Here is a 12,349-nt window from a genome sequence, read left to right as displayed (position 1 = left end):
AAAACAACATTGACAGCAGAAGGGATGTGTTGACGTTTATATCTGAACCTGGTTTGTTTCTGCACATGAAAACAGAGAAAAGGAAACGTTCCATCTTCCAAGTCGCAGCATCCCAAGCCTCACACACTATTGATTTCATGTCAATCCAGATATCATGTGTGAATGTGATGTCTGATGACCCATTTTTCATGAAGGGCAAACAGCAATGGTTGAGAAATATCTTCTTCTGAACAATCTGTTCTTTAGTCAGGTTTTAACTCTTTTACTCATAAATCAGTTGTTTAGACCTCCTGAAAATCCAGGAAAGCAGTATAAGGTGTAATGTTAAGAGACGGTTATATTATACTCATCTGGAATTTTTTAGTTTTTAGTATTATGGGATATGTCTTACGGTATGTAATACAAGTTGAATATATTCAATACTAGCATTTTAGGACCATAATAAAAACATTTCATGTTGATCTTATCTTTTAAAACCAAAAATGCACAAAAGCAGCAAATCCTTGCGTTTAAAAAAATAAAGGCAAATAGCCAATTTTGCATAGTTTATCCAATAGTAATTTTATTTATAAAGGACTTAAAGAACACTGTACATTTACTTAATTATCAAATTAGTTGATTTCCTCACGTGAGAATATTGTTTCAGCACTACTCTCCTTAATTTTTGCATTTATGAAATGATCCAAAATGCAGAAAAAAAATTTAAATTAAAAATGTTGTGATATTTAAGTTGTTAACCTCACTGCTGATGCTCAGTGGATGCTAATAGATTTCAGTATGAGGCCGTCGCTGCAGCACCAATTACAGCTGAACCGTAACTTAGTTGGCACAAGATGGCCGAATGTTTACAGTTTAACCACCAGCAGTTACCACAATACAATTAGGCAGGTGGTGGTATAGAGAGGAGTCACTTAAGGGTCCCTGGAGGGAGCCGTCACGGTCGACTGAGCAGAGCATCTCACCAGCTCACGGGGCAGAGTGTGGGGGCCAGCTCCATACGTGACATTAATGCAACGATGCTTACAAATGAAAAGTTGGCCTGAATTATTGATGTCCACATCCGCACAGTTCAATCCTCAAGAGTTAGCGAGCCGGCATCGGAGCGCTTTCGATTGGCCGGTTGTTTCCGCTGCGGCGATAAATGACAGATGCTCGACAGAGAAATGCATTCACTTCTTTTATTCATAAGATGGGAATATTTTTTTACATCTTATGCACAGCAGATACAAAGACAAACATGTTCTAAACCACAAACTAAAGTCCTCCATTACTCTAATCCTGCTTCCCATTTCAAAATGGCCCCTGCAAAAAAAAGCAACCCTTTACGTTTGTAGTCCAGTTTCACATTCTGAAAGATCGTCTCACAGCAATCTCATTTTAGCAGAATGGCTCAAGCCACGTACAGAAGACTTCCATTATTTTTTTTTGACAGATACCCACTTCCCCCTTTAAACAAATTGCACTTTTTTTTCCTCTTTAAAACTACTTCAACAGGATTATAGGATCTGTAAAATAACACCAAAAACACAAGAGACGACTAAACATCCAACTTATACAGGTTCATTATTTAGTTGCACAAAAATGCATAAATATACATTACGCAAAAAAGTCCAAAAATACTTGAACTTTCTTTTGCTCAAATAATGACAGACATTGATATGATCATAAGGGACTAGGATTTTCATCGAACGTAGGGAGGCATTCACAAGGTCCATGCGAGATAAGCCATTTACACAACAGCCTAACATTCACAGAGGTAAGACCAAGGTTCTACAGGAAAACAAAACATTTCGCTGTCTAGGCAAAGGTAAAGAGGCAACACAAACACTAAGGAAATTAGGATACACAGAACTCTGCGTTCTAAATTCATGCCAAAAAAGACTTGAACATGCAAGGACTCTTAACGCTTCTACACCTCCCCGGAGCAGCGGTCACCCGTGGAGAGACTAGCTTAATAACGGTAACTTCAATGCGACAATTTCCCTCAGCAAATACGATCCGTCGAGTTTCACTAGGGTTTGCACGAGGATATTTTTTTTTTTAATTCATTTATTTATTTATTTTTTTGAAGTGCTACGATGGTACCGCAATAGTTGCCAAGGATAAGCTCAGATTGTCGACAGCAAGATGATTTCAACTCAAACTCCCCCCAAGGGACAATCGGGAGGAGGTATAAATACTGTTTTGTTTATAATAATGCACATTTGTCCATTAAATAAACCTGATTAAATTAATGAAGAGCTTGGCAAACCTCACTTCGGCTGGACAAAGGTGTGGTTTCCAGTAGCCTGAGAAAACAGGGGAAACCAGAGTTAATCCAGTAGATCCAAGAATTAAAAACAACAGCTGCACTTATTCTGCATTTTACTTTAAGTCAACGCTTTGGTCTCACTGCTTTCTCTTCCTCCCCTTATCTGTGGCTCCCAGCACAAAGTCAAACTGATTCTTATTCAAAATGCAAATCTCTAATTCATAATTTTTAAAAAGTTAAACTACTTCCTTAAACATGAATCCATTGTTTTGAATTAATCGGGGGACTATTTTCACATGAGGACTGATTTGTATTTGTTCCATTCAGCTACATTTACTGCTATAAATACCTAAAAAGAAAAACAATGCATTGATCTACTAATGCATCAAATCCTGACAGATTATTCCTCTGGGGCGTAGAGCGCCATTGATGTCCAAATATAAAGAAAATTAATGAGCCACTGTTGAGTGACATGTTCCTTCATTACCATAAACTTGGACACTGGTTTATTTTGAGTCAGCCTCACGTACACAGTCCTGCTGCTATAAATACGAGCTGAAAAAAGTCCAGACAGACTCACAATTTACTCCTTTGACGCATTTTGCATTAAAATATTTATATTAATGACATTTAAGGCCACAAATGGGTTTAGGCTGAGTGAGACAGGTTGGGAGTAAGAAAGTAAAAGACAGACTTATGCACTGTTTTGTGAATAATCTTTTACAATGAGAAAGTAAAGAATGGCACCAGACAAACACCACATCAGTTATTTTCAATTGTGTCGTCATACTTTGCAGTTTGGAGGATGGAGATCTTACTGTTGAACCAAAGTTTACTCACTAAGTGTCTAACAGAACTGCCGGGATTTCCATCCAGGCTGGGAGGTCTCAGAGGGAGTCGGGTACCAGCGCATCTGGAGAAACACAAACACAAATCAAGTTCAGTAGACCGACACCAGGCTTCAGTGCGTAGACGCTCAACTCTGCAGATCCTTCATCCATCGATGGGCTTTGACGAGCAGGTTCAGGACGACGGCCCCTTTAAGCCCTGGTCACTGAAGCCATGGGAATGTGGGTCACGTAGCAGCCCGTTGAGGACAATGGTCCTCCAGTAATTAACAGGCATGGAAATGTGGAGAGTTTTCGGTCCTCCTTGTGTTCAACATTTCCACTGGGTCAGAGCGGGTACGCCTGCACCTTTCCATACCTGTGACTGAGGCCTGTGGCAGAATGAGGCCTCTCATTTCTATTCACCCTAATGGAGCAGGACAGGGGCCACAACTGCACGGCCAAACGGCTTAATACACTCAGGAGGGAACAGTTGTTTGGAGGCTGTTGATGCACCGCTGCTGTCACACGGTCAAACTAACGAGGCCGAGAGGCAGTGGAAGAGAAGTCGGGGCATTTTAGGGATCTCTCATCAGATTGCGATTAATAAGCTCCCTGCCCTCCCTCTGTGTGGCTACACGTTCAGCTTATGTTCCAACAGGAGCGTGGACAGTAAGTTGGCCCCTCCTGAGAACGCCATCGGGTTTTGACAGTTTTCTCCGAGCAAATGCCTCGAATTCCTCCGCCGCCTCTGGTGCCCGACAAAATGGACTGTGTCATAGCTGCCTACTTCAGTGTATTGCTCCCCTGGGCTCTTACATTGCAGGAGGAAGTTAGCTCACGATGAACTTCAAGTGACCCGACATGAGGAATACTTTCCATCGCTATTGTTACCGAAGGCCCTGCTCACTCCCCTTGTAGTCAGCAGTAGCATTTAAACTGCTGTTAGCTGACCATGTAAACACATTTGTTCATCCAGCCTGTTAATGATCAACAGTCTGCAGATGTGAAGAAACGTGCGTGTTGTTTATAAATTGCAAACCAGGTCGTAGAATATAAATGTTTACTCCTTTGGAATTAATTCTGCAGATTAAATGAGATGTTTTATCAGTAACAGCATCTTTTTTGCCCGCTGATGAACAATGGTGCACAAATCTCCATTAAAGGAAAACGCTACACCTTCATGTCAGAGATTCGTCCGCAGAGAAAACCAGAGAACAGCCAGGAGACGAACACAGAGGGATTTGAAAGTATGTGTGAGGATACACTGAACCAAGGATCATCAGTGATGCACACAAGACATTTTCCATTTTAAATGACTAATATTTATTACACTACAACTAATGTTTTAACCTGCACTCAGTTTTATGATATTAAAGTGAGGTACAGCAGTTGACAGACCTGACATCTGGGTTGGCTTCAGCCTCACAGGTCTTTTTGGTTTTGTAATACCTCGGAGGACCACTTGGTTCCAAGAATCCAAACCTCTATTTCTAACAGTGCAGCAGGTTATTCAATTAAAAAAATCATAATCATCTATTTGATTAAGTTTTAGGGTCACACTTCTCTCCTTAACTTTCTTTGGAGCTTTAGAGAAATTGCGAAAAATGAAAACACCTCCACGCTTCAACTGTACAAGAACTCATACCCTGGTACCCTCATTTTGAGTTTTTGTAAAGCTGAATACGCACTACGGCATATTTCAAAGGATAGAAGATAAGAGAGAGACACACCGGTTGCTCCCTCACCTGGGCGTGGAGGGCTGCAGCAGCGGCAGCGGCCGCTGGGTAAGTGAAGGCTGCGTGAGGGAGGCCTGGGGTCAGCTCCGTGGTGTACAGGGGGTAAGGAGTCCACGCATCCGGCGATGCTGGGATCAGTGCTGCCCCTGTCAGATCATCTGGGGAAGAACAGGGCAGGAGGATACAAGATGCTGACTAACCTAACCTTGAACATACAGGCTTGCATCATGTACAACATTTTAGAATTGAATGTATGATCAATACATGCTACAAAAATAAAATAAAGACGTTCACTTGTTGCGTAGTCTCGTTATGTTTGTAGGTGTACTCCTGACCAGTGATGAATTTTATAATAGTTTGCACTGTCACTACAAGAATGAAGCTAAACATCCCTAAAGGCACAGTCAGACCAGACTTCACTACATATTAATGTTCAGAAGTTAAATCAACTTTCGGGTTAGAACTGAAATCAATAACCTGAAGTTGTTTCCTTCATCGAGCACCGAGAAACATTCAGTACCTCCACCAAGGTGATGGTTTTCATTTGTGTGCGTTTGTTAGTTTAAAAAAATGAAAAATTGATTTTCATGAAAAGTTCTGTAGGAGTGGGCCAGGACCAAAGAAAGATTATAAAGAAAATAATATACATTTTGGTGCAGATTCAGGACATTTCACAACTGTTCTTTTTCCTTAGAATAAAAAAAGTCTGAATCTGGATTTATAAGTGGTTTCAAAAGCTTGGTGGAGGTACAGACACCAATAAGTGTTCTAGTTTCGATTTGGTGAGGACGCATTAGCCTCCGGGTGTAAAGTTATCGGCCTCCAACGTTCAGTTTGATCGCCGCTGAAACTGACCTCTCAAAATACATTCCTCTCAATTACTGCATGGTAACCTAAAAGCAGAAGAGGATGGAGATGGTGATTTGATGACAACTCCATCAGTTCACGTTTCCAACCCTCCACACACCGTTTCCTATCCCCTTCCGATTTTAGCCCCATTTCATCGTGAGAAATCTGGTCTGAGTGAGGTCGTCGTCCACCACCTGTCCACATCTAACCTATCGTGCCGTGGTTAAGGCAGAGAGAGCAGAGACCTAACTGCTGGCTAAACCTTGTGAGAGTGAAGTTATCGCAGCTGGACAGAAGCAAAGCGGCTGTCGTAAGAGTCGAGATGACACATGCATGTGGAGGTGAGTTAGTCTGTCATTTGTTAGACACTGTCTTTAACCCCCTGCCCGTTTGTCTTTAACACCCCAGCATAATACGACAAGAATATAAAAAAAGTATGGTAACAAGAGCTATCGAGTACTGGCATTGCCAAGGTGAGAGTGGATGAAAGAGCCTAGAGTGGTGCAGCCGTACAACTTACATGGGTCCCGTGCAATGAAGTGTGCTCCTAGAGCAGGGTGGATATTTGTGGGGTTCGGTGTGGCCATCAGCTTACTCTTTGCCATCTTCGTGTTGGCTTTAGCAAACTCTAAGCGCAGGGTCTGGGGACTTTCGGGGTCAAAACGGATGCCCTGAGGGAGAGACGGAGGAGGGGAGGAGGGGGAGATAGTATAGTAAGGGAGGTGGGCTGAGTCTGAGGGGCTGAAGCTCAGTAGTCTCTCACGGCCTCCTTTCCTGAGGCCATCTTTCAATACTCAGCATGTATCCTTCAGGCTTCCCCTAAGAAGGACAGACTGCAGGATACGCTGATATATTTCAACATGGCTGCATCTCCTCCTCCTCCTTGTGACGACATCAAGAGCAGAGGCGACAGGAGGAGTCGCCCCCCCCCGTCACACGAGCCAGGAGGAGAAGGAGACGAGGAAAAGGGCCGATAGTGAGACCAGGTGTACTTTCTTTCAGGTGGTTTAATCCTGCTTGTGTTCTTGTGCCCTAAGCGTTGTGCCCACATGCAGGTGAGTAGTATTTTGGTGTGTGCGTGTGTGTGTGTGTTTGTGTGTGTGACTGCTGGTGTGTCTAGGAGGTGATGCTGATAAGGAAGGCCTATGAGAGAGAAGTGTTAGATCTGCCAATGTGGGCTACTACTGGGTGACAAAATAAGAGGTTACACTACTGAGGACGTGTCCAGATAACACTACACATGTGGCTAGAGAACGAGTATTACAATAAAAGCAGTGAAAGCTATACCAGACTAACAAGGATGTGTATCAAGGTCAAAGTAAACTACCGTAAGGCTACGGGGTTCTGGCCTCTTTCCAAAAATGGCCCTGCCATTGAATTATAAAAGACAAAATGGGTTGGCTTTGACAAGTCTTATGGGAAAGAAAGAACTTTCTTTTTCTTTAACTCCCAATCATTCCTCTCAGGTTTAAGCAAAGGTTAGCACAAATCTAAGAAATACATAAACACAGGGGGGGGGGGGGGGGGGGGGGGCTCAAATAGCAACAGACAGATTACAGATCAGTGAAAACGAGGCAATGCTTACATTTAGCGCATTTTTTGCAGCTTCAGCTCCAGTCCTGCTGTCAAAGGTTACGAACCCGACAGGCTGGAAGAGAAAAGGGAAGAAACAGACTGTGACAACGGATATCAAACATCTTACATCTGATAATGAGAACAATGTTAAACAGCTTGTTTAGTATTTTTTTGTGTGTAGCATTGAAGCAGCTCCTTGCACTCATGGAAGGAATCTCACCTGTTTTGAAGTTAACTTAATCAGTGACCCTTCATAACCCTGTGGGGAAGAAAGATAGCCAATTATCCACCCAGTCACATGGAGGAAGTCACACATGAAGGCCTCCTGCTTTACGAGGAGAAATCACTTTGTGTGCACCTTCAGTTTCACTTCGACAGCCGGAGATCACCCAGCCCTCTGTGGCAGTGATGCACTTACGTTTGGCGAAATAGTTTCGATTAAATAGAGCGAAACACAACCATAAATGCAGGTTATTGAGATCCGTGAGGGTTCAAGCTTCGATTAAGTCTGAATAAAGCCTAGAAAAGCCGAGTTGAGACAGCACAAGTGTTGGTTAAAGAACGAACTGGTTCCTGGGAAACGAGGGGGAACTTGGCCCTGGCCGGAGTATTGATAGATGGGATAATGCCTGATCCTGATTTACAACCATGGAAAATTAAAACAACTTTCACTGGCTGTGATAAATCCTGAGCAAAAATCCAAAACAGACTCAGTAATTCAGAGAAGAAAAGAACGAGAGGTCGGATAGAATAAATATTATAAAGGAAAGAGGTTTTTAATTTGGAAGGAAATCAGGTTTAATCCCATTTGCTCAAACTGTGCGTCGTTTCCCGACTGCACAAAAAAAGAAAAAGCTCATCGACTTACGAAAAACAAAACAAGTTGTTTCACAATGTCTGAATGTTACGAGGGGGAAATCAAAATGTCCCTACACGGTGGGCGAGCTGGGTCACGGAGAGGGTTGGTTGGCCAATCGCGAGGGCTACTCATTTACACATTCCACAAGATCATCCATGTGCGCGGGATACCACTTCCAATTTGGTTAGTTAGGACACGGGTGGGAGGGGTGTTTATGGAACTGGAGTCCAGTCAAAAAAATAGAAAAAAAAGAATAAGAAAGGACCAATGGATGAACAATGATGTGGCCTGATTGCAGTATATGCAAATATCTGGACTTTCATTAACGAGGGGCTCGTTCAATTTCATCTCCAAAAAGAAAAAAAGCTGCAGGCATGAAAAGTGAAATGTTCTGTTGCTTCCTCGTTTCTTTTTTTTAGAAAATGTTGAAAGGTCTTCCTCCTTGTGCAGATAATCCTTTTAAAAACTCTTTCCACGACTGTGTCCCAGCACCTGGCAGACAGCAGCTACATTTGCTTTAGTTTTTAAAGACGGGTGAGAAATCAAGTCAATTTCATTTCAGAGCCCCGAACCATAAAATTTGCCCCACCTGGCTGTAGTCTCGACAATCTGTAGAACATCTGTACAAGTCTTTGCTTGGACTCTGTGTCATGTTGTAACTCACCTTAAAGGGTCTGAAGAGCAGGTACAGTTCCCTGGGTTTGATATCGACCGGTAGGCCACTGACAAACAGGGTTCGTACCTGCAAACAAAAAGTAAAACTGCAATTCACCATTCCACAGTGACAGTCTTTATATTCCCTGTTTTTTAATTAAAGTCGTCATCCTCTACAAACAGCAGCATGGTGGGATATGAAAACAACCCATCACATGTTTGGGCTTGGTCCCAATCTGCCATTCCTACACACGTGTATTCTGTACATACATGTTATCAAGTCCTGCAGAATGAGAAGGGTCATGAAAAGAAAATGATGAATTGAGCTACAACGATTATGAGTCCAATTTCCCGTTGGAAATCGGAGATTTGATCCTTTAAGTAACTGGTTGCAGCCTTTTTCAGATTCTGACCCTTCAAACATGAAGCTACGTCTTCAGTTTGCAAACGTCTACTGGCTGAACTATAGAGTGATTATATTATAGAATGACAGACGGGAGGTAAAATTATCCGCTGATGATTGATAGAAACCCTGAGAAATTACAAAACTAGTTTCGCACCCCAATTTTCTGCCCTTTTAACCATCTCAAGACCCAAACAGACAAAAATAATCAAAGAATAATCCCATTTGAAGTTTCATATCTGTGGTTTGAGGAGCTGAGTGAAGGGAAACCTGTGATTAAAAAGACATCCAACATGTTACGAGTTCATAACCATGAACATTAGATAGTCTTCATCCTGCTGCAGACCCCCGGGGCCCCTTCATGGACCCCTGGACTGGCCCCCGACCAGACCCTTAGGAAACCTATGCCGTGTACGGTGCAGTGTGGCCGGGGGGAACTAAGCAGAAGAGCGGAGCGAGGCCCATTAGTTCCCAGCCGGTGGGGAGGCCCTCGGTACAATGGGGCTGCCAGAGGAACAGCACTGGACAACAGTGCACAGCGTGACACCATTTCCTTCCTCTGACCTGCGGCCCCAGCCCTGCCAGCCCTCCGGCATTTTTCAGGTGCAGCCCAGCAGCAAGTCTCGGCCCTGCACAAGTCAGCACATGCAGCAACCGAAGGTCGACGCAGCGGGACGCCAAGACTGGATGGAGACGTTCCCATCTGTCCTCCTGCGCCTCATTGATCCAGTGGCTCGAGGACGGCCAGTGTTTAAACCCTGAAGCACTGGTAGTTTTAATATAATCTTCAATTCCTCAAACATTGATTGACATTTGACCAGTTACGGCATCTAGACGGATATGAGGCTGTATTTGTATCTGTCGTCCGTTTGCTTAATTTTATTTATCTTAAGGAGGAAGAAAGAAAAAAAGACGGCAGCAGCAAATTAGACGAGGAAAAGTCAAGTGGCCCCACGAGGCTTTGTTGTAAGATCATGGGAACAAAGGAGGACCAACAAAAGGCCCAGACCTCCCCTCAGGTTCTCTCCATAAGGAGTCATTACAGAGGAAATGTAGCTGCATGGCCACACTCACACTGAAACCAGGAGTTAATTCAATTAATCAAGTGGAGTTCTTTTTTTATAAACGCAACTTTTTTGATTAATGTTCAGATTCTCATATATTTGGATCCACAGATATCAAATAAAGGATGTTTTAACAATTCTGTAATTAATTGTGGTGTTTCAGATTTGTGTTGACTTAGAGCCTCATGAATATGCGTGGGCAGATCAACCTGCAGCGTCTCTGTGACGCATGGTAGAAAAACAAAAAGGGAAGCAAAGTGAAATTCGACAAATTGAAATATATATATATATATTAAATAGAAAACTCCGGATATCTGGACATTTTTAGAAGCTATAGATTTTTGGGATTTTTTTTTTACTCTTCCAAATCAAAGATTAATTAATTCAACACGTTTAATTTAAAATTGTAATTTCTTATTAAATAAAGTTATATTTTATAAACATAAAGCCTCTTGACCCTTGTTAACAGCAAGGATCAAATTAAAAACACGGGAAATAACGTCTGAATCTACAATGAAATAGAAATGACGGAAGAAGGTTGATATTTTAATTGATTTATACTGTGGGTGTTTGGAGCCAATCATGCGCACCTGGGGACAAATCTATTCCCAGCATGGAGACACGCGATGACAAATAAAAATATTTCAGATTAATTGAGAAACTTCACTTTCTCAGAAGAACCACGTTTTCACTTTTAAATCTACGACCTCCTTGTTGCTTCCTTTAATAAATATATATAAAAAAAAAAAACAGCCTCAGGGCGGAAAAGGAAAAAGCCAAACTCAGCAGGTGGAAGTTCAGTGAAACACAAACGTGACGCAGTGACACAACTTCACCAGAATGTCACCGAACCATTAACCACCACATTTCACCACACACTTTGACCCTCACCTCCTCCTCGATGGAGACGTTGTTGTTGGGCTCGGGGTCAGTTTTCAGACTCATGGTGTCGCTCGCTTCAGCCGTTTCTGCTGCTGCCGCTGCCGCTGCGCAAAGAATCACGTTCTGCCTCGTCGACTGGTATTTCCCCAAAGTGCGTCCGAGGCCGCAGTGGAAGTCCTGGTGGCGTCTGAGCTTCAGGAGGGAAGATGTGCCGAGGTGAGGTCGTGCGCACCCGGAGCCGTCCGAGGATACTCGAGTCGTGGAGGTCGTAGAATTGCGAGAGAGAATCATTCACGTAAAAGGAAGGGTGGAGGAGAAAGGAACGAAAAAGACCAAAACGACTGGTTGTTGGTTTTCTGTTGCTGCTGCTGCTACAAACTAAAGGTGAAGAAGAAGAAAGAGAAGAAGAAGAAGAAGGTGCAAGTGTGCTCCGTGTGTGAGGGTGAGAGATGGGGGGGAAAGAAGTGCGCGTAAAAACCTGGAAGCCTCTGCGCTCACATCAATGTCCTCAGCTGTGGGACTGTGCGCACGGAGGACAAGTAAACTTTTCTCATTGGAGGGAGCGTCTCTCTCTCTCTTTCTCTCCTCCCTCGTCCTGCCCTTCCTCCTCCCTCCTCTTCCTCCCCCCCTCCCGCTTTTCAATTAGGTCATCAATTATGTTGGAGTCCACTGTGAGCAGTAATCAGGCGGCAGATCCGCCTCAGCTGTTGTGAAGAGCCCGGTCCCCCCTCCGCAACCGCATCCCCACTTCCATGGGACCCCGAACTTTATATGAGGATATCTGTTTGATTTTGTTGTATGGTTATGTTGCCTTAGCCTGTTCTACATCTAGGTCCCCTGAAAAATAAAAATAAGGTCAAGGAAAAAGCACTATAAGCACCACTAACGCCACAGATTCCTGTAATATTTAATCTAGACTATCAATATGATTATTTCATGCGACACCTAAATGCTTAATATTTGACTTCATGTGTTCATTTGTTGTTGTTGTTCATTATTTATGTCTTAAAATATAATAAAAAGGGGGAAAAAAGAGATTAAGGCATCCATGCATTACAAAGACATATTCATATATAGTTGTCAGCCTGTAGGATCTGGTTAGTATTTCTATGATTTACTAACTTCATGGGTTCATTTGTTGTTTAATCTTATATTTTATGTCTTTTACTTTTTACTTTTTTTATTTTGTGGTTATATTATAGCCTATTTTGCCCCCAATAAAATAAAGTAAGGGGAAAGAAAGATA

The 12,349-nt window shown here is 42.8% G+C and overlaps 1 protein-coding gene across 2 annotated transcripts; it reads right to left on the bottom strand.

Moving 5' to 3' along the window:
• Positions 1 to 1,164: 1,164 nt before the first annotated feature.
• On the bottom strand, positions 1,165 to 11,685 carry LOC133962954 (RNA-binding protein, mRNA-processing factor 2a). 2 transcript variants are annotated; one of them, XM_062398221.1, is made up of 8 exons: positions 11,113 to 11,685; positions 8,765 to 8,842; positions 7,462 to 7,500; positions 7,252 to 7,314; positions 6,187 to 6,337; positions 4,812 to 4,975; positions 3,092 to 3,164; positions 1,165 to 2,288 (listed from the first exon to the last, which is right to left on the bottom strand). In XM_062398221.1, exons 1-7 carry the CDS (start codon positions 11,392 to 11,394, stop codon positions 3,099 to 3,101), a joined length of 843 nt encoding a protein of 280 aa, XP_062254205.1. In that variant the 5' UTR covers positions 11,395 to 11,685; the 3' UTR covers positions 1,165 to 2,288; positions 3,092 to 3,098. The 2 variants fall into 2 exon arrangements, with proteins under 2 accessions (XP_062254205.1, XP_062254211.1); XM_062398227.1 differs by having other exon boundaries at positions 4,827 to 4,975; positions 11,113 to 11,667.
• Positions 11,686 to 12,349: the final 664 nt, after the last annotated feature.

This window comes from Platichthys flesus, chromosome 1 (assembly GCF_949316205.1).
Source record: "Platichthys flesus chromosome 1, fPlaFle2.1, whole genome shotgun sequence".
NCBI lineage: Eukaryota > Metazoa > Chordata > Actinopteri > Pleuronectiformes > Pleuronectidae > Platichthys > Platichthys flesus.
The sequence above is the reverse complement of the archived record's forward strand: the minus strand, read 5'-3'. Positions and strand labels throughout refer to the sequence as shown.